This window comes from Oratosquilla oratoria, chromosome 1 (assembly GCF_046742065.1).
Source record: "Oratosquilla oratoria isolate Oo_2021 chromosome 1, ASM4674206v1, whole genome shotgun sequence".
NCBI classification, from domain to species: domain Eukaryota; kingdom Metazoa; phylum Arthropoda; class Malacostraca; order Stomatopoda; family Squillidae; genus Oratosquilla; species Oratosquilla oratoria.
In genome coordinates, this window is record NC_134777.1 from 71,155,304 (window position 1) to 71,181,725 (window position 26,422).

Below are 26,422 nucleotides of genomic sequence, written 5' to 3' on the forward strand. Positions count from 1 at the left end.
AGCGTCCCGGCTAGTGTACGAGCCTATGTTGTGAGAGCAGACGACAGGGCGTGTGGATGCTCATTAGTCTGGTCTTGGCCAGTGAACGTTCAACATTGGGCTGTTGTTCCCAATCGTTTACGTGTGTAATCCGTGCTTTTATAGTGTTTGCACTACTATTTGCCACATCTTTGTCTGAAGAATAGTGTGATGTGTGAATTGCAATATCCTGTATTAATAGCTGATCCATTTGAAAGTAAATATATTAAATACAAGGCCCAAGAAAGGGTAGATTATATTTTTGCTGGGATAGCGTAGGCAGAGCGCGCTAGTCTAACCGATGCATCAAACCTATGTAGGCTTTTGCATTGTGTCATTGTAATTTTCACGTTATTTGAATAATCGTATTCTTGAGCTACTGTGACGCCTCGGTTAGGCAAGCGCTCGAATGCATGTATCCCATGCAGGAGAAATGTTTGTGACTATTTCTGAAAGCTATAGAAAGCGCGAGAGGTTTGCATGTGTACAGTGTATTTTTTTCCGAAAGAGTAGAAACATGTAATGGATGTAAAGTGTCAGTGTAAAGCGTTGTAGATCGTTAGTGTTTGCTGTGTTTAGTGCACGTGTTAGTGCTGGTTTAGTGTTAGTGCTGGCGAAGCACCTCCCTCCCCCCCAGTTTTGTGGAAATAGTGCTTCACACGTGGTGGTAGTCCTGCTCCGAGTGGGGGATTAGGAGGGGAGGATGAAAAGTGTGGTGCTTCTCCCCACGGAGGGGGGATTAGCGAGGTCGCCATGTGCGAAGAATGAAAAATTGAGTCCCCCTCCTTAAAATTAAAAATTAAAAAAGTCGAAACTGTAAATGTGAAATTGGTTTTCAGTGTCAATATTAAGTGGTGAATATTTAGTGGATCCGAAGATCACCCACCTCTGAACCGCTGTCACCTCTTAGTGCACGCTTTCCAGCGTCACCTTTTCTTGGTTTTAGTGGTGCATGGTGTGCTAAAGCCCACCACCACTTCCACCATGGTGCCCATTCCGCGACATGGGGCGCTCTTGAGCGTCGCCATCGTCGTCGCCTTCTTCACTAGTCAAGGTATGTTGGTCGAAGACTTCGAGTTGTGAAATAGATCTCGTAAGATCCCCATCCCCCAGGGGCGGGTCTAGGGGTGAGTGGGGGGGAGTGGTGAACTCCCCCAGGGATGCTGGGGATGGGCGAGAGTGCTCCTAGGAATGTCGAGATGTCATTATTTCATGGGGGCTTTGTATTTGTGTATGTGACAGCAGTTGTATATACACCATAGAAGTTCAGTCCCTCACAGATGAGGGCGGCAGTAAGCATGGGAGGAGGAGAGCAGCTGCAGATGAATATTTGTAGAAGTGGGATATGCATAAAGTAAGAGCATGTGTAGGACTACGGTAGTTTATAGTAAACCTTTAGAGTACCCACGCCTGGGTGAGAGTCAGTGTAAGCTGTTTCTTACTTTGACGTGAGAACGTGAGAGAAGCAACTTTCGCCTCTCACAAACTACGTGGGACGGGGCACCGGCCGGGATCCGTGTGGAGATCGTGAGTTGCAGCCCAGCACTGCCGTGAGATACGATGGATTGATTATTGGCGCTCGGGGCGGGGGCGGGGGAGGGGGAGGAAGGGGAGCATTTTGTGAAAGACTCGGACATTGGGGTTGTGTGCTCCGGGAGGGGAAGAGCTAGGAAGTACTTAGGGTCGAAGTCTCAGAAATGGTTGGGCGGACATTGCTACGTTGTTAACAGTTTGGTGGTTAAAATAGAATAGTAGAGGTCTTGTTGAATTGGCAATTGTTTCACTCCCCCTCCTCTCTCTCTCACTCATACACAAACGAACACCACACACATACACACACACACACACACCTCAAAGATAGAACTCCATATGAGATTTTGCATGCACAAGTTTTATGTTGCCATCATTTTAAGAGTCACACAGCATTCGTTTACGAAGAGAAGCCAATCCACTCACAGGTGAATATTGATCAGTTTTATAATATCATTGTCCTTCCGTTCTGATATAATTTTTATATATACTACTTCTGTGACTGCACCACTTTGGCGCGATGTTGTTCCCAACGCTGGTTATGGGAGACGAAATACAACACCCACAAAGAGTCTTGCCCGAGTGGGACATGTGGATGTATTCAAGGGCAGACCCAACGACCATAGAGGCGCGGCAAGTCGGGTACTGTAACCGCCAGAACCTCCCAGCACCCGCGCCAGCTTGGGCCTTCCTTGTCTCCCTGATCTGGAGAACAGTCCCCACTCAGGGTTTGGTGGGACTCATTCACAATCGGGTGCACAGCGTGAGTCATGGCTCCCCCCAACTAGTCCACTTTGGACCCTTACTAGCTGAGATAGGAAATGAACACACCGGTGCCATGCCTCGAGTTTGATGTTTTTGGTATCAGTGAGGAGGTGCTTCCCGTCCATATCTTGTTTCTATTAAGATCGAAGATTGACAGTGATATCAAAACTACAACTAGGAATAAATGTGTTTCATGATTAGGGTTTGGGAATGTTTTCGGAAACATGAGAAAGATGGAAAATAAAAGTATGTGTGTTTTCATGTGTCCACTTCAGTATGGCCTAAGCTTCGTTATCACGGAAGTACCATATGTTTTAATAAAGTGAAGTAATTTTGTAAGCATCATATTGACTTGTTTGTTAAGGTAAGATAATCGACATACAAGACATGAAGACAGCGACTTACGTGGTCACTATTGTTGATGCTTAGTAATATACTCCAACTTATCCAAAGCGAGAGACATTTTTGTTCACTCCAGCCACTAATATACTCAAATATATAGCCACTAATATACTCAATATATATATATATATATATATTTACAAAGGATTACAAAGGCGGAGCATACCGACAGGAGACCTTTTGATCCATATCTAGGTCGGATGCGAAAAAAATTCATATTAATAATAAAATGATAAATAAAACTATAATAATGTAAATAACAAATAAAATACATAAATAAATGCATAGGTATAGTTAAATAATAAACAAACAGGTAAATAGTAAATAATAATAAATTGACATATAACTAATAATAAATGAAAATCAGACCGACAAATGATAACAAAACAAAAACAAATAATATAAGATACAAATAAATATATATATATATATATGTATATATATATATATGTATATATAATATAATATTTTGAATAACATATCCCGCACTCATAGGGTTTTGGGGTGGGGGAGGACCTTGCTTTAGTTTTTCCCCCGTTGATTTCATGGGCTGATTTTGTTTGTCCTCAAAACGCCCGAGGAATAGGACGATATGAGAACTTGCTTCAAAGCCATGTCGCATACCATAATTCGACAGAGGGCGCCACATTTATTTGTTCGGTTGGGGTTTTATTCCTCGTCGGTTCTATACTTAGTAACACGTTTGTTTATGCGTTGCTGTTCAAAATCTCACGTTCTCTCAGATTTTTGCATTTTATCCTATCCGTGTTAGCTGTTTCGATTCGTCTAAAATTTGTAAGGCCCAATAGTAGTAAGTGTATATAGTAGGTTCAGTATGTGTTGGAAATTGTAAGGGCAGAATGGAAATATGTATAGGGACAAAGTGGTTTCAACTTATAAAACCAGTGTTAGGATACCTAAGATTTGAATTTGTTTATGATGCCGGTGTAGCGTATCGCCATGCTGGACGGTTGAGAACTGTAGTTGCCAGATGTACGATATCCCAGTGTCATTCGAACATGTTTCTGTCGTATTTTTTGTTATTGGCGTGCGAGTTCCATTTGAAACTTTGCTTCAGTGTTGAATGTTACAACTCTAGTATTTTTGCTAAATGTTTATTGGAAGGTTTCAAAGTCCAGTGCTGAGTGAAATCCTGAGTCTACTGCCAAAATAAGTATTTTTGACCGCGTCATAAGTTAATAGAAATTTATCAAACCAATTGAGGAGTAGGATATTTTCCCTCAGCTAGATTGTATCGTCTGACGATAGGGCCTCGTTACTTGCGGCGAAGGTCGAGGAGATGGCGGTTCGAACCCTGCCACCGGCGAAGTTGGACCAAGGTCAATTAAATTCCACGCTACAAAGTCCGCTGTATGGGGCACCGGCCTAGCATCCGATAGGGGGAAGTTTGTGATGTTAAACCAAATCATCATCAAGAATTTTAGTAATAATTACTTGAATTTTTTATTTCTAGGGCCCCGTTCCTATACTGTCGTAGCGTTCGCAGGGTAACGCCTTATTCCTTCTTTTTTTAACATTTGTAGTTTTCCTCGATACTCCTTTCGTGTGGGTCTTAGCACTCGGTGAACAGATGGATCTTTAGCTTCTTTTTAAACATCGTTTTGTTGTCACTACACTTTTAATGTCTTCAGGCAGCACATTTTGCAAAATTAATGATGGTGTGATTCTTGGTTGCCAAGACAAGCCCTTAATAAGTCTTGCAGCCCTATTCATAACATTTTGTAACCTCTTCAGAAGATAGTTTGGTATGCCGTAATAAAGGAGTTGCAATAGCCTAACTTTACAAGCACATTATTATATACAAGCATTGTTATTGTTTTCTGATCTAGATATTCCCTTATAAAAGCAGTAGTCCGTAAATGGTATCCTGTTAATCTTACTACTTATATAATTTATCTTCCCAACTGTTAAGCACTGTTTTGTCATCATTTGGTTTAAATGGCTTCATAATCATCCAGACCTTGACTTCTCTCATGATATCATCAAATTTTCCTTCTGTTTCCGTTATATTACTCAGGGACGTAAAATTGAGTGTCATCGGCGAATAGTTTGAAATTATTATTATTATTATTATTATTTTATTTTTAAGCAAATGTGACAGGTCAGTATAGATACAAAACAAAATAGGACCTAATACACTTCCATGGGGAACTCCTCTCAATAATGTCTTTTTGGCCGATAAGGTTTTTCCGATCTGTACATAGTATATTGTATTTTCAAGATAGTTCTCTAAATATGATAATGCATTACTTTCAGTACCAATAGTCTTACAATCTTCAATTAATGAGACATGTGCAACAGTGTCAAAAGCAGCATGCAAGTAAAGCAGGATTAATAAACCGCAGTTTTCCTCATCCAACAGTAAAAGTAGATAATTTGTCACCGTACATAAAGCAGTTTCAGTAGAGTAAAGAAGTTTATATGCAGACTGATTATCCGGTAAAACGTTTACTTTGTTCAAGTGTTCCATCGACTGATCTAGAATCACACTTTCGATTATTCTAGATAGAAATGTTAGGTTTGAAACAGGTCTATAGGAATTTAAACACTGGGTCTAATTTGACTTTAACTATGGGTTTCACAGTAGCTTTTCATCGCTCGGAAAGGGTTTTCGTTTTTATATACCTGTTATCATCTCTATATTCAATGTAGTTGTGTCTCCCTTCGATGCCTAGCGTGCACACGCGCGCATGCACACATATGCTACAAGTTCGTAGTTTCGACAAAGCTTAAATTCTTCCTATGGACATCCATTGTTCAGTGACCAAGCTCACCTAGTTTTCTTGACAACAATAGATTCTCGGCTTCTCAGGTCAAGACCTCTACTTTGAACAATGGCCCCCAGCTGTATCTTGGATCCGCCACCTGCATCAGCCGACGCCTCAACCGGCGACCCAACTTTCCAAATATTCTTCATACAGCAACAGCCTCCTTATTCCATGATTGACAATCTTTGTAAATTTGTATATAAAACATGTTTCTGGCAATCCTCCGAGCTTTGCTGGGGGCTTGGAGAATTAAAGCCCAGAACTCTGCCTGAGTTTCACCACCAATTCTAAATGTAGTGTACCACAACCTACACTCCAAAACACTTGCAATATATCTTCAAAAATTTCACAATTTATTATTTCCGATATAGGCACTGGGTAATTTTCACAATAAGTTGATTTCATTCTGCTCACAATGGATTTCACGATGGTTTTGTCAGTTTGTTTAAAAATCATAAATTTAGTCCAGAAACACTTATCAATCTATTTATTATACGGAAATCATCTTTTCTACAACTTTACACAATGTTCTTAATTTTATTGTCGGACAAGTTAACAAACATTCGCTAGTATTTCATTAGAGTAGCCTTCTGGTAAAGCCGCCTTCTTGTTGCTAGTTAGTCCATCCAGTATTTTGTATACTTTTGTAATACTTGCTCCTGCCACAGGCGTCTTTAGTCTATAATATTCACGCTTGTTATTTAATATGAATTTGTTTTCATTATTTCACGCTATTTGATGCTCCATTTTTGTCGCTTCGTGCACAATCTGCGTCATAGTCTAGTCTCTCTCTCTCTCTCTGTTTTTTTTAATATCATCATGAATCTCTTACGATAATCTCTTTTCTAATGTTATGACTAGAGCTGCGAAGTTCGTTTTTATGCAAGATTTAGAAGCATCACTGGCCACCCACGATGGACAAGGATGTGATGTTTACGGCGAAATGTAATTTTACTAGTTTTAGTTATAAGATTGTCTTGCATCCAGGGCAATGGTTTCTAAGATATTTGCGGGGGTTAATGAGCAACATCGCCTGTTTGGGATTATAACATCCGTGTTTTGAAAAAAATATTATAAATGCATGTATGTGCAAACTGGAGCCAAGTTTTAGAAGTACAGTAACCAAAGAAATATTTGTACAAATTACCGACAAGTGGAAATAGATAAGGCAGTGCTTGGATATTGTCTATATGGCTTGGGGAGGAGGTGTGGGGATGTAAAAGATTTTAGCCAAATGTTACTTGAGACTTCTCGCACTCCCAGAGCGGCTTGGGTTTGGGTCTTTCGCTCTGACCATCTCGGGTGATCTGAGATGGGCCTTTGGTTCACGATAGGATTGTCAAGATTGGAAATGGAGGTATGGGATGGCGTGGGACCTCACTTCTCAGGGTTGTTTTCGTTCTCAGGGTGGTTAGATACACAACCCCAAGTGCTCTTGTCCGTTGGAAAAGATGCACTGACTCGTAAACTAGGACAAAGCTAATGCGAGAACTATGCGTATTTATGGAGGCTAAATTAAATGTACATATTTAAATCAACAAATGTTGCAGTAATGATTCGATTTTTACATTAATCTAGAATAAGTACTAGTTTATTTTAGATTATAGTGTTCCCAGCGTGCGTGTGCTTAATTGTAATGTACAGAAATGTGACCACATTCGTGTGTGTGTGTGTGTGCGTGTGTACGTGTCCTCAGGGCCGTGGATCTGCATGTCAAGTCAGGCGTATTCTCTGTACAGTACAGTGGATTCAAGGAGCTGCTCTCTCTCTCTCTCTCTCTCCACTCATACTCAGGTTTTATTTGTCTATCCATATTTTGTTAATAAATTTCATCTCTACAACCATGACTTTAGTGGTCGTTCGCACTGGGATATTTATTGAAAAAAGGTCTTATTCGTGAACTCGATATAATCTATTGAAGAACATAAGGTAGCTCCACTATATAGACAAACGATAAGAAAAAGGTTATCGAAAACCTGACTTGCCCTTGACTGTATGATGCAGTGGCGTAAGTCGCCATGCAAAAAATGTATATATATACAAAGAAGGTATATTAAATTCAGAGAACAGCAACTAAAATGTCTCCAAATCTTATTTATGAAGCAAAGAGAGGCTGAACGCACACATAAGAGCATAAGAACACACACACACACTTTTGTGTTACCGTTTTTTTCGGGTCGAGTAGTACAGGGTATACGCTCACCTTCGACCAAGATCGTCACCTTTGCCCTGTGTACTTGGGCTCCCAGAGTATGTAGAAGTCGTAGTTAGTGAATAGATTAAGAGTGAAGGGGGGGGGTAAACCAGATTCGGCTGTCATGACTTGAGCGATGTGGCGGGAGAACGGGGAATACCTTTGAGCCTAAGGTGCTAAGATGAGAGAGGCGACGAATACTCGTAGGGTGTGTGGGATGGGTGTAAGACGGGTGTATGCTTTGACTCGGCCACCCCCTTCTAAGCGGGGAAAGGCTTTGCGTATGTCTATACGGTATGTATGTACCTTGAATCATATCGTCTGATGTGAGGGATACAGCGGATACACAATTGTAGGAGGAAGAGGAACAGGAAGGGTGAATGTTACTCTTGAATGTGGTGTAAGTTTTGCAAACTGGAAGCTATGCTCCATACATATGTATTATGCGTTGTGGGTGTGAGGGACATGATTGTGAGTTTACATTGTGATATTTGACGGGCTTTAGCCGCCCCCCCCCCCTCTCTCTCTCTCTCTCTCAACATTGGTCCACTGGGCCCTCCCATAGACCTCTCCGGGAAGTGTCTTGAGTGTGTGTCACCGTCTGTTATGAGGAAAAAGGAGGGAGCAGTAAGAAGTCGTCTGTTCACCTTATAAAAGAAATGGAAAAAAATAGAATATTAGACGGATCTTGACTTCAGTTAGAAGATCAAGTACCATCCCTTCGGGACTGCACCTCCTGATGAAGTCGATGATGTTGATAGGGTTTGAAGATGATTGGCATTGGGGAGATGATTTATTCCGACGTCCATCTTATTATACAGTTCCGTCACAAGGAGGTACACGTGGTTTCACTTTTAAAGCACAACGGTGCGAAGCTGTAGTAGACTTGTTTGCGTCAGATATTTGCGATATGTGTAACTCTAAGATGTCATAAAGCAGTCGTCGTTACGTCGTAGATATACAAGTTTGGGTTACGCTGCTCACATCCCCATCCTTAGAAGATGCCAACAACTGTGTCAAGTTTCGACAGTTTGATTAAACAGGGACTCGAACCCTTGAATATGCGTCGTTTTATCACCAGATAAGGAATGTTTCGAAACATTCATTTTATGTCCGTCGTACCGTGGTGGTAACGCCATTGCTTAACGACAAAACGACGCAGTCAAGGGTTCGAGTCCCAATACCAATCACTGTAGTAACTACATAGAACAGGAGAGATAAGTATACTTTCACGTTGGTCTGTGCTCAGGAGGTCAGGATTGCTAACCTTCACGCAACCACAGCCCCCCCCCCCTTCCTCCTCTCCCCCTTCCCTCGCTTCTATAAGAGTATCGAGTTCAAAAATGAGGGTTAAAAACTAACGAGGGATCGGATTCTGGGTTCTGTAATGGGTTTCTGGAGCAGAGTTGTGTGGAGGGATGAGGGGAGGTGGAGATAGAATATCCACGGGAGGGAGGTAGTTGAATAACCGTTTTTGTGAAGGGTGCAATGTGTCAGAGTATATATATATATATATATATATATATATATATATATATATATATATATGGGCAAGGTAACCACTTTAGAAAATAAACAAACGGAGCAGAGCGCTTTCGAATATTACATCTTCAGTAATATTTGTTTATTTTCTAAAGTGCTTACCTTGCATTTATAAAACACACTTTCCTAGTGTTTTTATTGCATACACACAGACACACATACACACATATATATATATATACATATATATATATATATATATATATATATATATGTATGAGTGGAAGGTGGCAAGGGGACGCAGGATGATGCAGGAGTGAATATTCTCTTACTCATCTGTCTCCACTTTATACTACAATATATATATATATGTATATATATGTGTGTGTGTTATACTTATTTATATTTTATTTGTGTTTCTACTTGATTTGTCCCCTTTTTTGGGGGGGTACTTCATTTTTATCTTTGAGTTTGCGTATACATGTGCACATTTTTGCTTTTTTTGTTCATGCTCGACAAGCATAAGAAACGAGTCACAGAGCCGAGCTAAAGATGTAAAGTGAAAGTCTTTTGAATAGGAGCCGAGTGTGACGTGTAAGTTTTCCCACAATCACATTCCCTGTTCCCACGCATAACCTCTCCCTCTCCCATTCCCCGTAGCAACAGGGTCTGTCTGTGGCCCATTTTGGCTTATCTATCTATATATAGGATACACTATATATTATGTGTGTCTTGAGTAGTGGGGAGTTGCCTTAGTCCAGGGGTTATAGTTCTCGGCTCGTCTTATCCTGAGGTATGTGGGTCTCTGTTTTATGATTGGTGTGTTTAATATTTGTGGGAAGAATGGGTGAGTTTCTTTTCGCAATACCCTGGGATCTTCCCCGGGCTGGCCCTTATGCTCTTTCTGTCTCTCTCTCTCGCGCTCGCACACACACACACACATACACATAGCATAGCTCCCGTTCCGTAAAATACAACTAGGTAAATACACACACACACACACACTCAAAGACGTAGGCAGGAAATCAGTTAAAGAAAACCAAATTAACGACACCTTGTCAGCATGGCAGTTATAATCATTGGATACTTCCTTGATTTATTGTTTGCTGTTCACATACAAACTAGTTATTTCAACTCCTGAGGGCAAACACGAGGGATGGCTCTGAAGTGTGCTGAAGCCATCTTCAAATTAACGAGAAGAATTGTTCTTTCCTATCAAAGTGAAACTTAGTATTCCTGATTGGGTGTAGTGGAACGGTTGGTACGACTGGTTATTGCCGCTATATGTTGAGTTCATATCTTTTCCGCAAAAAAAGTAAATTAACAAAAGAATAAGAATATATAGATAGACAAATAGATAAATTGATAAATGAGTAAATAAACAAATGAATAAATAAAGGAAAGAAGAACATGGGAGAAATAAGTAAATGTATCATTCTACCGAGGGACAAGGCTTTTGATTTCGCTTGTGTACGACGGAAAAATGATTACTTTGTGTGAATACAGTCACACATCCGGCCTACAATAGACTGACGTAGTCTGTCGATCCACGTGTTTGTTTTTCTTCGACAGGGATGTCACACGGTGTGGTTAACCACATCACGTGGTGGCTGACTACCGTCTCTTGGGATCACGTGAAGCTCAGAAATGGCTCACGTGTCTTCTTTGAGCGCGGGAGAAAGGTTACGCGTCGTGAGGACAACTGGGGCCGTGAGGTTGAGTGAGTTTAACTCATTACAGGTTGAAAGCAAATTAAATTTATTTAGATCACATGATAACATTAAAAAGTAGGTTAAACAGTATGTGGTTTTGGGTGAATGGTTGAACCTAATTTGTTTAACCGTTTACTCGTTTAGCGGGCTCTGAGAGGATATTTTTCACATTAGAAAAGAATCATCTAGCGACAATCCGAATCAAAGCATATGCAAGAATACCTGGTATACTTCCGGTGAAGTATTGAGTATCGGTATGTGTCTGTTTGATGTAGAAAGATAAGATAGTGTGTGTGTGTTGTTCCAGGTGCTGAACTGTACAATCCACTACCTTCCCCCTACCCACCCCACCTTCCTTTGTGTCAAAGGGACCAGACAATAGTAACAGACCTTAGGTCATATAGGGTCCTTGGGTTCGTTCTCTCTCTCTCTCTCTCTCTCTCTCTCTCTCTCTATGTGGTCGATGTTTAAGGATTTTAGCGATACCCGTACGGACCAGAGTCACGCAGCAGTCTTTTAAGGTGGGAAAATTATCTTCATCCGATGAAGAATGCGGATCACATATACTTTATGTTATCCCTTTGATGTTGTCCCCAAGGATAGAAGCGCTAGTTATCGGTGGCGAAATACAAATATTTTTGTTTCTCTTTCTACACGCATGCATGCGCGCATACACATACATTTTTAGCTCTTTGATTCCATGTATACGAAGATATTGATATACCTTGACACCGTCTGCCTGTTATTGACTTCCCCAGATGTTACTCCTTTGGTTAAGCGTTGAGCTCATGTTACTCCCTTCTGCAGGAGATCTTGTGCGCCTCCATTGTATCCCTTTTGTGTTATTGGGACGGGTGCAGGCGATTGCTGGTTTGGTTGGGATGGTCCGGGTTGGAAGGGGATAGCGACCGCGGTCTCTCCCAAGATGTCCCGACAGACTCTATATAGTGTGGTTTTCTAACCTGGGGTCTGTGGACTTCTTATAGACTTCCGTAGTTTTTCGTTTTGGTGTCCGCAAACCCTTCAGGGGCTGAGGTGTTTTATGGGTGAGGTCACATGACGATAAATAGTGGTAGTTAGGGGATGCATGACGATTCTGTTCCGTGATGAAGTTGCCTTCTGGGAGTTATGAAACAGCAATGCATAAGTTTGGGGTACTTGATGAGACAGGTGAAAAACCCTTGTGTAGTGAGATCGGATGGAAAGGAGGTAGGGAGGGGAGTCGGAGGGGGAGGATAATCATGGCCTTGTGGCCAGTCACATGTTTTTATGTCCAGACATATTTAATCCAGTAAAGGCGAAGTGCCTCTCAGAAGCCGAAAATCGTTGACCGTAACATAAAAAAGCTAATTTAACGATTTTTTTTTCTTGTCATTATATTCGTTGTCTTGTTTGCGGATCGTCGTTGGTTTTGGTTAATGAAAACCAGTCGGTTACCATTAAAGTTAACAAAATAGTTATTATCCTAATAGGTAGCTTTTAAATCCATTTATGTATATAGTAAACGTTTAAAACCTTAATTCATGCCCTTTAGAAAATGTCTTGCACATCTGGTAGCTATACACAACGTTGACTGTCAGTTACCTGTCTCCTTCGCCATATCTTCTTAGTTGTCAGTTCCTTTAAGCATTTTATCTGTATGCAGTTCACTGCTGCATCCCCCTCTTAACCCACTCCCTTCCTCTCCCCCTCCCTCCCTCATAACGTCCATCTTTACTGCCCCCTCCTCCTCGTTTTTTTCTTCTTCGTCTGAGATAACCAGTACTTCTATCCTTGACAATGCTGGAGTTTTAGAAAAGGTAAAGGCGATGTTTGAAGTTGGCGAAATAAGGGAAGAAGAGTTAGTGGTCATCATTCCTCTGTGCTGTGAACCTCCCCACTCATGAAAAAAGATCCTGAGTGACTCTGGTCCGTAGGGGTGCCAGTTAAGTCACTAAAATATCGACTGCATGAAATTTACGTAGTCAATACTCCTTATTGGGTCTTTCGTTATGATGGGGCCATTCCGCTGTCCCGCCACAACGTTACCATCCCAACGGACAGGTTCTGGTGTTTCTAAATACTTCGTATTTGTTCGCTTGAGATGCGACCGAGACTTCTTTTCGTTTTTATTTCATTTTATTGATTTATTTTATTATAATTTTCTTATTTATTATTATTATCATTATTATTATATTTATTTTGTTTATTTTATTTGTTAACTTTGCTTCTATAGCAGTCAGGATAGTTTTTGTTGCACAAAATATGAATAGTCAGTAACCAATTCGATGACATTGAGGTAGGAAACAAAAATCTATTCTTAAACAACGGCATTGAAAAAAATGCAATATTCATCGTAAGCAAAGTTATCATTTCATAAAAAAAATCGATCCTGGCATGTTTATTGGTCTGCCTTCCCTTATTACAAATCAAGCTAAATTTTACTACTTCATTGGTATGGATTGCATTGCAGCAAGAACATTATTTAACACAAAATGCAAGTCATTATACTGGCATGTGCATTTGTTTTCCACAGGAAAGGTAAAATAAATGAAAACGTAATTTCTGGTACCAGCAGGAGTCATTTGCCGCTTCGGGGAACCGACCAGGATGTGATTTTTTTTTTTTTTTTTTTTTTTTTTTTTTAACGTACACATATGGTGTGGATCGCACTCTGGTATATTATAGATTTTTATTCTAATTTGGCGGAGGTTGCGTATTGATGGAAAGGTTAATGTGAAAGCATGATTGTGTTTCGCCTACCAACTTCGACTCTTCCGCTTTGAGGCTGAATAGAATCGCGTTGCGCCAGCCAGAACGAGAATACAAATGAATAGCTTGAAAGGGTAAATCGAACTAGGTTCAATCTATTGGCCTTGCAACGGGATTTACTTCGTCTGAATAAAATCATCTGACAACAGCTAGAATGTAACGTACTAGGGAATGTGCAGGACTGCTTGCAGTGTGAACAGAAAAGAAAGTAATGGTGTGCTTAAGCATGCTTAGGGATCGTGTGAAGGTTTTTCCACTTAAATAATTTCTACTTGAATATCTTCATTCATACAAAGTTGGTAACCAAACGTAATCTAACTTAACCCGATATAAGCTGTTGATAATGTGCAAATGGGTTATACGTGTTTGGTTAATTTAGGTTAGATAAGTTTCCAGTTGGTTTGTTCCACTTTAAGATCTTTGATGGAGGATGGGGAGCATGGCTGTTCTCGCTTAAGGGTGTGTGTGTGGGGGGGTCGGTTGAGGTCGTGGCAAACGATGGCACGGTTATCGGTTCAACGAAAATGAAAGCAAATGTAAAAGAAACCGGATATGAATGTACGCCTTGTCGCAGTCATCGCCTCTTCTTCCGCAGGAACAAATGAATACTGAAAGAGTGCATCATCGAAAGGTCATGTTTTGGAAATTTCGCCGTGTGAGTCATGTCAAGCTTGGGGATGGAGAGGTGTGCTACACAGTAGGCTACAACAATCGATATTATGGTCCCGGAAATGTGTGTGTGTTGAGGGGTGTTGGTGTACTTTATAAATGTGGCAGGTTGTCTGTTGACATAGATGACTCATATACATTCGTGTGATAAGTATGCGTGTGTGCTGTTACGTATGTGCGCGTGTTTGTGCAAGTACGGGGGTGTTTCAATGCATGCGCTTCTAAGGGCTGTGTGTGTGTAAACGTATGCAGACAAAAATTGTCTTACGACATCCTTGAACGTTTCATCCTGGGCACAGCGCGTTTTTTCGTCGTCGCTTTTCATGTTTCTTTTCTAAGGATATACTGTTGCAGTAAAAGACGACGTAGTTAGGTTGATATTTGCGTGATTGTGTTTTTGTTACAACGTGGAAATTCGAGAGCAACAGAGAACATTTGGTGAATTGTGGAAGCAAGCGAGTAGTTGCCACATGTCGCAATATTTCTTGAAGTCGTCCCCCATCTCTCCTCGCGCACTAAGGTACATACAAGTTGCCATATTTGAACCAATATACAGATTCTTTTACCCCTGAGTACTGTAGTGAAATGTTCACGGAAGTGGCCAAAGAATATTTTAGGCCAATCTGGGGTAGCAGTACGAATAAAAGTAGAATCGTGGCCATTTCCCCAAAGTCATTGATCTGAACGAAACTCTACGGGCTTATTTTCATAAGATTTGGCCTGTTGTTCTTAATGTTTCGCTCCGCAGGCTGCAGGTTGCAAGTGCAAATGAGACTTCCCATTGATCCTAAACGTTTAGCAACATTTCTGGCTGTTCTTCCCTCCGAGTTATTCAACTTGCCCAGCATGAAGGCTGAGGTTTGGACCGGTAAGAGTTGGCGGGGAGTTGGGGAGGGAGGAAGGGTCCTGCATGCGTCCGTGTTATGGCATGTGGAGAAAGCATGGCAATTGGGAGACGTTGATAATGGGCTTTTCGTCTAAGATTATTACTGCTTCACTTTTCCAGCCGGGTCCGAGAAATTGTACTGGGTGTTAGTGACGTGTGGTCGAATATACGCTTTGAGGAACCGTGTGCGTGCGTTTGTCATCCTACCAGGATTGACTGATGTTATAGTGAAGTACATGAGAGGATGTGATGGCCACAAGCGTGAGGCTCCAGATTATGACATGAAGTCCTACTCAGCTTCCGCCTGATGGTGCACATACAATGTACTGGTAAAAACAAACTCTTCACAATCTGATACCTTATAAGTGCAGCCATGGTCAACGAGTGTTGGTAGACATTACCATAACAAGATTTAGGAACGGGTTAGTTCAACCGTCATCTTTAAATATTTCTTTCATTAATTGGGTATACTGTCGAAACACTATTTTATAGTTAGTGTAGATGAAAGCATGATCTTTTAGTGTTTTGGGCATTTTTGTATTTATTGTTTATAGTACCAAGACTTGTTGATAACCATTCATTTCGTTGTTCCGCATTCTCTTGTAGTTTCATAATTCATTATTTGTAGATGGAGTACGAGTAGGTAGAAGTGTTTGGCAAGGACGGAGGTCAAGAGATCTACAGTCAGCCATGGTAGAATAATCACAATTGGTTGAAAACCTAAGAAGCCGTATATGGTAGTCAGCTCCCTCGTACCTTCCTCTCAATTTGGTTGTGCTGCATCCCAAGCTTGCTAGGTGGGTGGGTTGCATGGCTCGCGCGGACTACCACTTCATAGCCGACTGTTGATGATGTTGCGTGTTTGATTCGGTCGTCACGTAGGCCACGTACCGTTCCCCAATACGTCACATGAGATCGTGTTGCAGGTCATGTATGTGGCTTATAGTTACTGCCATTGTCAAGCTTGTATATAGTTGCAATTATTACCTCTAGCTGGTACTACAGTGGTGAGGTTTTATTTATGAAATGTAGTTTTTATTGAAAAATAACTAAATAGTACACCATAAGAGGAGGTGAAAGGAGAGACTCGTGTGGCAATAGCTGTAGCCTGGAGCTGTTGCCATTTAATGATTCCAACATGTTCCAGATTCTCTTAAAAATAATGTAATGTGTGGTATGGGAAATATTTACCTGCCCCAGGCGCCCATCAGAGGAATTTACATTTGCATTGATAAATGCCTATTTGTGATTGTCTGGATTTGTTTGTATGTCCATTGCAAAGTATGTAAAAATAGGTATGAATTCATTGGGTAATGAATGTTGTACGTGCTTTTGATGGGGTTAAAGAAGACGAACGATACTGTTTTGATTTATTTCTCATTACTTCGTGACGGGGTTCAGTATGTATGCATAGATTATATTGTGTGTGTACGTGTGAGTGTGCGCGCGTGTGTAAAATTTATGAGTAGATATAGTTTAAGAAAAAAATGAAGAACTTGCTGACAAATTGAGGGTCTGGAGAATTGGAAGGGTATTATTCCGCACCACCCTCACTGCTTTAGAACTCCCCAACCGCTATATCAGTTGAAGTCCAGACAGGTTAATCGGAATTGTGAGTTGCTTATTACATCGCTTGGTCCCAAACACAATTCACTTTGTAGTGGTTCGCATGGCTTGTGGCAGTTTTCCCGCCAAAATTTTGTTCCGTGAAATTGGCGTTACTCAGCTTAGCTCTTCCAATCGTGCATCGAAACCAAGTTTATGTATCAGTTCACAAGAGTAGGGAGTTAAAAAGGATGTATAGGAAGGAAGGGGGTTAAATTCTACGATTAAATTATCGAGTTTGTGATTTCGGCGACTTGTGGACGGGAATTATAGTCGAGTCGACGATGCTGCATGTGAGCAGTCGAGGCCTGAAATGCTATCCTTTTATTTATCGGAACATCTGGCTGGAGACGATGGGGGAATGGGCCGAGTGTTTGTCTGGGAGTTTGCCAAAGATCCCCGGGACTGGAGGAGTGGCAGAGCAGCTTCTGTCCGTGATTTGTTAATGTTCTCATGCACAGAAACTACTTTTAAATTAGAGTACGTAATATCGATACACATATCTTTTTCAATAGATTTTTTTCCATAGTTATGTTTGAGTCAGATTTGTTTTCCATAGTTATGTTTGAGTCTACCCAGCACCCGCAGTGAATGTGCATTCTGTTATTTAGAGTATGATGTGTCATTATGATAAGACTGATTGGAAGATGACGATAATTAAGGCGTGAAATGTGTACTTGGCTGGGTTACATGATACGGTGAAGTTATGCATCTTTTTTTTTAACCTTTTAGTTTCTTAATAGATGTCAGTGGCCCACAGATAATATCTGTAGGCGGTTGCCAGATCATATGTGTAATTTATTTATTTATTTATCTATTTATTTCTTTTATTTGATTTTCAATTTTGTTACGGAACTGTGCCAAGATGAACGCTCATTCGTTCGAAATTCAGTAGCCTATATACTGATTCTACCCGCAGTCATTTTCATTTGTTCGGAGCTTAATATATCAAGGTAATTTTTTTTCTAGCATCCTCTCTTGTTTGATAGAAATTTATATCCATATCCCTCTATCTTGCTCTCTCTCTCTCTCTCTCTCTCTCTCTCTCTCTCTCTCTCTCTCTCTCTCTCTCTCTCATACCGCCATCTCCCTTCTTTCCTTCTCAGCTTGTAGCACCAGGGTCACATATTTTCATGAGATAAGCATTGTAGGCTCAGAATCACAACAACCAATGAACCTTTTCTTGTTTTGTACTGCCTCTCCTTTTATGTGTACTCCAGACCTGCGTAGGCTGGTATGCCTCATGTATTGAGTAATTAGTTTCTTTTTTCGATCATGTTTTTTTAAACAATTCAGCGTTTGTCAACCAAACATGCTCTCTTATCATCATTTTATTTATTATTTATATGATCACATACATTTGGTACTATCCCTCCGAACATGATGGAATAGTTTATTTTATTTTTTTGTTCGTCTCTTTTGAAACAAATTTTCGTTTGCCAACCATGCCTGCAATCTTGCCATTATTAATTCTATTCATTATTTATATAATCATATATTCATTAGCGTACAATAGTTCCCCTCGAGCAAAATGAAATCGTCTGACATTTGGTCTGATGAAAATCAATAAAATGAGTCACATAGTTGAAGAGAGGTCGATGCAAAGTGACATTAACGTGACAACATGAGAGAGAGCTTAGTGGACGTAGACATAAACTAAGGCTGTATCCAGGATGTGCGTTCGGAGATATTAAGCGTCTTTGTAAGTACAGAAATTAAACATAGACAATAACAAAATGGAAATTGAAAATTGGGTGTACGATACAACCCCCCATTTCCGTTACTGGTTAAAACATACACAGAATGCTAATTGCTTTATCACGCTCCGTGTCAAATGGGTGGTTGGCCTTTTGCGATCGGAGGAATGAAGGTGGTTGAGGTTGAGGAGCCTAGACCAGGAGGCGCTGAGTAGATAGGGTAGAAAACGTTGCCTTTACCATATACGCTTGGACTGTTAGGGCAGGTAACTGTAGTCAAAGTTGGGAATCAGAGAGAATTGCAGGATTCGAACCTACATTAAGCCACTAGTGTAGAATTACCACTTGTTACAGAAGTGGTTCATAGAGGTTTGTTATACTCCTTTCACTGTTAATGAAGATAAATAAAAGCGATGGGGGATCCTGGGCAAGAAGGATGAGTCTACGATGATCCAGTAGGAATACCTGTGACCTGTGTTGGTCGTGGTTTATTGTTTTATCTATTATATTGCTCTTCTTTCCTTGTTTTATTTATTTGTCGATCTATTTTAGTGTCGTATCATATTTTGTTGTCATGACGGGGGATGATCCGCCAAGGACGTGAGAACAAGCTTTTGGGTTTTCTGTGTGAGTTGCACTTAGTCTCGTCTTTCATGCAAGACATATATAGCATGTATGAACGTGTGTGTGTGTGTGTCAGTGTATGTACGAGTATGCATGCATGTAATTTAATTTGCCGCATTTATTCGCGTGAAAATAGGATGTTCCTCATTCTCCATGCATATGCGTGCATGCGTGCGTATCTGCGCAGATAAAAAGTGGAAGGGATCAGGCACATATATATGCACGGTTATATACGGGGTATAAAGATGGCATAGCGTTCGAATACTAATGCGCCGGTTTGAGGTCCGGGAAGGGGGGGGGGTCCGTTCCGGAGGTGTGGGGGTGGAAGATATGAGAGAGAGACAGACAGAGGTCCGTCTTCGCACTTTCCCGGCACTGTAGGGTGATTTCCCATATCGCCAATGAACATGTTTCTTCTTCTTCTCTCTCTCTCTCTCTCTCTCTCTCTCTCTCTCTCTCTCTCTCTCTCTCTCTCTCTCTCTCACTCTCTCTCTCTCTCTCTCTTTCTCTCTTTCTCCTCCTCTCTCCCCCTCCTAAGTTCTACCCTGTACATTATAGATGGAGGTCTTTCATAGGTCCTGTGTGGAGATTTGGTTTTTGGTCTTTATTTCCCATTGAACTTTTAAGGTAACAACTAAACTCAATCGTATGTGGGAAACTGTAAATGTACACTTTACACCCACTATCGGAGAAATATCAGAAGTACAGGAGATCCGTATATTTTGACTACTATCTGTAGTTCTCTTCAGCAGAATGAAGAGGACTACAGATAGTAGTCGAAATATACGGATCACCTGTACTTCTGATATTATTTCTCCAGTAGTGGGTTTAAAGTGTTCAATTGTATATAAAATGTTACCCTCCGTAAGGGTTAAAGCCAGTTGTGGAAAGGTGTGTTTGTGTGTGAGCGCACACATACATATCTGCATGCATGCGTAACAGTCATGCAATTTCTTTCCCTCACGTGATGTCCACGGTTGAATTCTTCGATGCTCATGATCAAATTTTGCATGGAATATTTGCATTAAATGTAAATAAAAAAAAAGGCATAACAGAGGCCTCACAATGAATACACTAGTATTTTACTAGCATTACTTAGGTACTCAAATACAATTAACACTCCGCTTTTAGATTAGTCCCAGTTCCTTTTAGTGTTTTAGGTTAATAACAGCCTTCTGGTTGCTATTGGAGAGAATGTTACTTCTGTTGGTGTTTTGTTGTAGGTTTGTTGCATTCAACTATCACGTTTCACTTACAAGCTCCGTTCGTTTGATCCCATATGTAGGTTTAGATCGCTTATACTCGAGGTTCATTTATTCTCGGGAAAGGAATTTAATCCATTTCGATAAGTAGGGGGTATTTCTATCAATTGAATAAGACAGCCCAGCGACAGGTGGGGTAAATGAGAAATTGTGAAAAAGAGATGTGATTTTGAAATATGTCAAGGAGTGTAAGTATATGTACTCTCTATCTCTCTCTCTCCCTCCCTCCCTCCCTCCCTATACCTTGTTATTGAACTAAAGTTTGTTGATTTATAAATCACCCATTCGTATTTGGGACTCCTCATCAACTAGAAGTTTTCTGGCACTAACCCAATTAAAATAAATGAAGTGAATCACAGGCATCTACGAGTTGATTAGGCCTCTATTATGTAGAGCCAATCAACACATGTTCAATAAATTATTTGTTCAAATTAAGTGCGTGGTTACTTAGAAATTATACAAGATCAATGACAAGTCATCTTAACTCATCATCCCACTTTCACGAAGTGGAAAGTGAGAAACCACTGGTAGGGTAGGGTCAGCCCTGTCACATGCAGTAAGTTTTTTTTTTTTTTTTTTTTTTTTTTTTTGTTTTTTTTTTTTTTTTTTTTTTTTTTTTTTTTTTTTTTTTTTTTAGGCCGACCTCCCCACCTGTCCAGGGGCTGCCAACACTTGGTACTTTTTCTTCCTGTCGCCAGCCGATATTTATTTACCAGAAGGAGAGGACCCCCAACGTTATCCAAGCTAGGGCAAGCAAGAGTCACTGGTACTCTGCCTCTTACTCTTTCTTTTTCTTTTCTTTTTCTGTTTGAGGTATGGAGTGTGCGCCTTTAAGAAAACGCTGCGAGAAAAGAAAATGGAATAATAATTTTACCATGAAATGGAGAAGAAAAGTAAAAGTGAACTAAATGTTAAGAAATATATCTTTCAGAATGGAAGGTGGCCGACCAGGTGTAGGCTGTCCGCGTGGGAGTTATGTACCAAAAATAAATCTAAATTTGTTCTCCTTTTCTCTTTTCCTTCATTCCTCTCTTTTTTCCTCTTTCTGTTTAGTGATACAGGTATAGTTACTGTAGTATGTAACAGTACTCTCTGTATGTGTGTGGACGTGCGTTGCGCACTTTCGATCTATTTGAGGTCGAAACGACATGTCACCCATGTAACGGACATTCATTCGACACATGGTTCTGCAAACGTTTTATGTGAATATTTACTCTTTTTCTTTCGTATTTCGCATCCTTCTGTAACGCTTTTTCAAAGATAAATGTTCGTCTTTCGTTAGTATTTGTGTTTTTAGTTTAGAAAATGCCCATATCGATTTATGGGTCCATGCTCTTCATGCTGCGTTCAGGTGAGAAGTGTCTCGATTTTGGATATTCGGGATTGTTCGCGTCATAACTACTTCGCCAAATTTGTAATGAAGTACTTTGTCGATTTTATTTTGGCTAACGTCAGGCGATTTTATTTGTATGTGTTCCTCCCTACTGAATCTGTGCATGGAGATACGGTTGAAATGGGTTTAGGAAAGGAACTACACGCTAAGGGTTTGTCAGACTGTATCCCATATGCTTATTTAATGCTGTTCTCCGGCCCCGTTGGAAATCGCTTAAATACTAAATAGTATCACTAAACTTCCACTATCATTAGTTAGGACCCATTCAGGAAGGTCTGTGGCCCTCCTAGGGTTTTGTGGATCCTAGCCACTGTTCTAGGAGTTATGTTTAGAAACTAAATTTCTTTATTGTTTATGATCGGAAATCTTATTTGTAATTGATACATTGATTGAACGTGCAAAAGACCTGGAAACTGAGATGTAGGTATTTAGTGTACCCCTCAAAGTACCCGTCCTTTGTCTGTCCTTGGTATGGAGGTAGATGGTGTACGATGAAGCACGATGGAGTACGATACAGTGTCGTAAGTGGGGTACGAGGGAGCCGGCCGCCTAAACGAGTGATTTCCTCCACTCTGCGGTGGGGCGTGACGTCACGGCTGCATGCTCTTGGGCAGCTGGGACCTCTGGCGGTTGCTTCCAGCAGCTGGTTTTTAGGGTGGTAAGTGGTTATGGGAACTGTAGTTGGCAGGTGGTGAGAGGTGATTGTGCAGCTGGTTGGGTGGTGGTATTAGGTCGTATTCTGTTTTTATAGAAGTTGTTCTTATTTTTGGTTGTGTAATATGGTGTTGTAATGCTCATTTCAGGGGGGTTGAGTGACGGTGTACAGTTGGTTGTAATTCAATATTTGGCAGGTGGTCGGATAATGACATCCGACACTTGGTTATGGGAACTTAGCAAATGGTTATGTTACGATACTTGGCAGATAGTCAGATTATATGACAGCTATCAGATGATTGTGATAACTTGTGAGGTGGTTGTATTACGATACATGGGGGTATTTTGTATTGGACTGCTGTCTAATAGTTGTTCTACGAGGCTGGGGAGATGGCTGTCCTGAAGATGGTAGAAAACGGGCAAAGTGGGCATTTTTTTTTTTTTTTTTTTTTTTTTTCACGTGGAGCAATGTTACACTGCAATATATGACTGTAACAACAATAAACTAATTTAAAGAATTATAAAACCATTGTACTTATGTACTTTTGAATGGTACCTACATATGGTATAGCTGTATGGTACATTTACACCCTTCATCTACTCAGTATAATGATTAAAACGAATTGGTGTACACTGTACAGTTACATGATTAAGGAGAATAGTACGGATACACAGGAGGGTACAGATGTTGGGTACATACGTACACAGCTGTACGGTCAGACCACGATATTGCTACATTGCAGCATGATATACAGATGCAGATACATTGTCATCATCATTACATTTATATTAGATAAATGGTAAACTACTGTATAGCTGTTCGCACAGAAACTACAGCTGCAGAACAGCATGACCACGTCCAGCTGCAGTAGAACATGGCGTGGTACAACTGCAGGACAGCATGGCATGGTACATCAACACGGTTCATCTGCAAGGCACAGTTGCACGATACTCTGGACTCGTTGGTCGAGTTCACCCCTTGATGACGTAATATTGGCCATATCCGCCTCGTCTACCGCCCGGGTCAGCCCAATGGTCGCCCGGTCTACCTCCCGGGAGGGCCCACTGGGTCTCACTCAGGGATCCGGGGGTCTCTGGGGGTCCCAGGGAGTTTCACCAGAGGGGCCACGAACCGAAATCTAGTGGGATTTAGTGGATATTTAGCGATTAAGTTTCTTTATTTTGGCCACCAGGTTCAACAGCAACACATAAAGTATAGGAACAAGTAAGTTAAAAATTACTAGTCTCCCCAGAACTGAAAAAAAAATCGTCCGACTAATTCCAGAAACTTATTGAAAGTCTTAATCTCGGTGAAGAGTGTTTAGATTGGGGTGGGACTAAACTTAGCTAAATAGAATCGCCTGACGGCAGTCAATTGAATGAAACGACTGAAGTGAAACACATCGCAAGTGGTTAAACACTTTCGCTGCGTAGTGTGGGAGTTCCTGAGGTGAATTAGATCACTTGGCGGCAGACGAAATTAACTATTAAACTCGTAGAAAGTAGGACGCGGGTTTTCAGAACGCTCTCTCCCTGCAAAACTAAATAAAATCGGCTGGGGCGTCATGCAAAATTCTAAAAGTCTTTTGGCCTTTGAAGGTCATCCCCTGTGGAAGGATGTCCTGCTCTGGGCTGAATAAAATCGCCTTGAGACAACCAGAACGACCTGAATAATGGGTATAGTATCGAAAGGGCGTGTTGAGATTGCATTCGCGGGACAAAATAGTCTGTTGTTAGCCAAAAAAAATCTGCAAAGTACGTCATCTTTGCAAAGGGGCTGCCGGCCTGTCTTTTTGGTCTGCTTCTACGCGGGTCTACAAACTCATCACTGTCTACTCTCTACCATATTAACCTACCAAGTCTTTTGCTCCTCACTGTCAACCGCATGGGTCTTTTATGGAGTGGACATTGTTCGCCTTAATCTGATTAGAAATAAAGGATTTTAATTATTTTATGTAGATGAGGGGGCGTCGAACTCACTGTGGTGAAAAAAGTGCAAATTGGATGTATTAATTAGCTTTTGGAAAGGTGATCTGTAACCTGGGTAGAAAAATGGGGTGTTACTACTATAATTAATCTACAATTATCAAATATTGCAACGTGACGCTGGTCCGTCGGGATATCACAAAAATCACCAAAATATAGGGGTAAGATATGGAGAATGAATAAATTTGAATTGTGACTGTAAGACTCATCTTTGTAAAAAAAAAATCATGGCAAACCTATATATATACACGCACGTGTACGTACATACATATATCACATAAAACACGACTGGCAGAGAGGCACACACTTAACAGAAGGGGCACTGCAATGGCGCCAAAAATCAGACACTGGCGACAAAGATCGTCGTAGTGACAGAGAGCCACATGTTGGCGCCAAGGGAGTAAGACGTGGCATCAGGAAATGACATCCTGGCGCCAGGGAGATGAGTGTGACACTAGAGAATCACATGTTGGCGCCAAGGAAGTACAACGTGACATCCAGGAAGTCAAATTTGACGCCAGGAGGATTGGATGTGACGTGAGGGTGTGGTGCCAAGGAGCAACTTTTTGGTCCCAGGGGATCACATGTTAGTGTAATAAGGATAGACGTGACATCAGGGAATCATATCCTGGCGACAGGGGGGAAGGCGTGACACCGGGAAGGCACACATTGGCACCGGAGAGTTACGTCGATTGTGGTTTTTATCAGCTGAAGGGAACTCAGGTTAGAAGAGAGGATTAAAATTCGGTGAACCTTCTTTCACTCTTCAGCTCGACCTGTTTGTTAGTCTGACGCCAGACGAGGGGGTGCCACAGAGATTAATAAAATCGCCTGGCGACCTATTAAATGAAAATGAAAAGTGCCACCTGTATGGAAGGGATTTGGACCAATTCTGACCGAAAATGAAAATATGAAACGATAATTCGATGAAGTCCTGGAATTACAAACCTACAATATGGTAGTATTAGTGAAGATGAATCTTTCGCCACGTTGAAGTAAATGGGGCAGAACAGGCTCGTTGGGACACTTCCTGTGCCAACTGGCACTGACAGCACCAATCACCGGTAGTGCCACCCTGACTAACGCTGATTGGCTGCTGTCCTGCCGCTTCAGCCAGTCACGTGTCCGTTAATTGGAAACAACGGTGACGATGGTGAGCGTATGCGAAGTAGTGTTTGTTGATGTCGGGGTGTTTGTGCATGAGATGTTGACGCGGTGTGACGTCATGTCGCTGAGTAAATCGTTCAAATAAAGTAACGTATTTTTGCATTCAAACTTTAGTAAACGCTCTCTACCATTAGAAAGTGGGTTTTTACTAACTGTTTGGTCGTAGTAATGACAATTATCTGTAGATTTTATTAAGCAGTCAATAGACAAGATTAACTTAACCACAAACTAGGTGTGAATTCTCCGTTCTAATGACAGAAACCCTTCGATATAGCTGTACAAATATTTCAAAATACGGCCCAGAGTCTCATGTAGAACATAAAATAATTTGCATAATTTTATCTACAACATATTACAATAAAGTATTCTAGCGTTACCGGTAACCAGAATAAAATAAGTATCCTTATAAAAGGAAACTCACTGGTCGAGCGGGTTAGGGGGTCGTTACTTGCGGCGAGGGGGATGGCGGTTCGAACCTTACCACCGGTGAAGTTGAACCAAGGGCATGGTTAATTAAACTTCACTCTACAAAGTCCTCTGTAAGTGGCACCGTCCTAGCCTCCTGACAGGGGGAGAGTTTGTATCGTTAAACCAGTGAACATCATCATCTTTGTATAAATACAAAACACCCTTGTATAGAGAAATGTATCGTGACTTTGTCTGCGTGCGTGTGTGTGTGATTGGATCGTAGCTGTGCTAATTGTAAGCTATATCGAATGATTCTATCTTGAGATTAGGCACACAGTAAATTTTTACCCTGGCTGTCGCCAGGCGATTTTATTACGGTTGGGAGCTGCACTCAGCGGGCGAACTGAACCTCGATGAGAACGAAATAG

General features: G+C 41.0%; 1 protein-coding gene across 50 annotated transcripts in view; it reads left to right on the forward strand.

The window, feature by feature from the left end:
* Positions 1–41: 41 nt before the first annotated feature.
* Positions 42–26,422, forward strand: part of Dscam1 (Down syndrome cell adhesion molecule 1) — a 635,227-nt gene continuing 608,846 nt past the window's right edge. For all 50 annotated transcript variants that reach the window (XM_076206304.1, XM_076207477.1, XM_076208806.1 and 47 more), the window contains exons 1-2: positions 42–121; positions 858–1,072. In XM_076206304.1, coding sequence (XP_076062419.1) covers positions 1,003–1,072 — 70 coding nt within the window. In that variant the 5' untranslated portion in view covers positions 42–121; positions 858–1,002. The remainder of the gene's footprint in view (positions 122–857; positions 1,073–26,422) is intronic.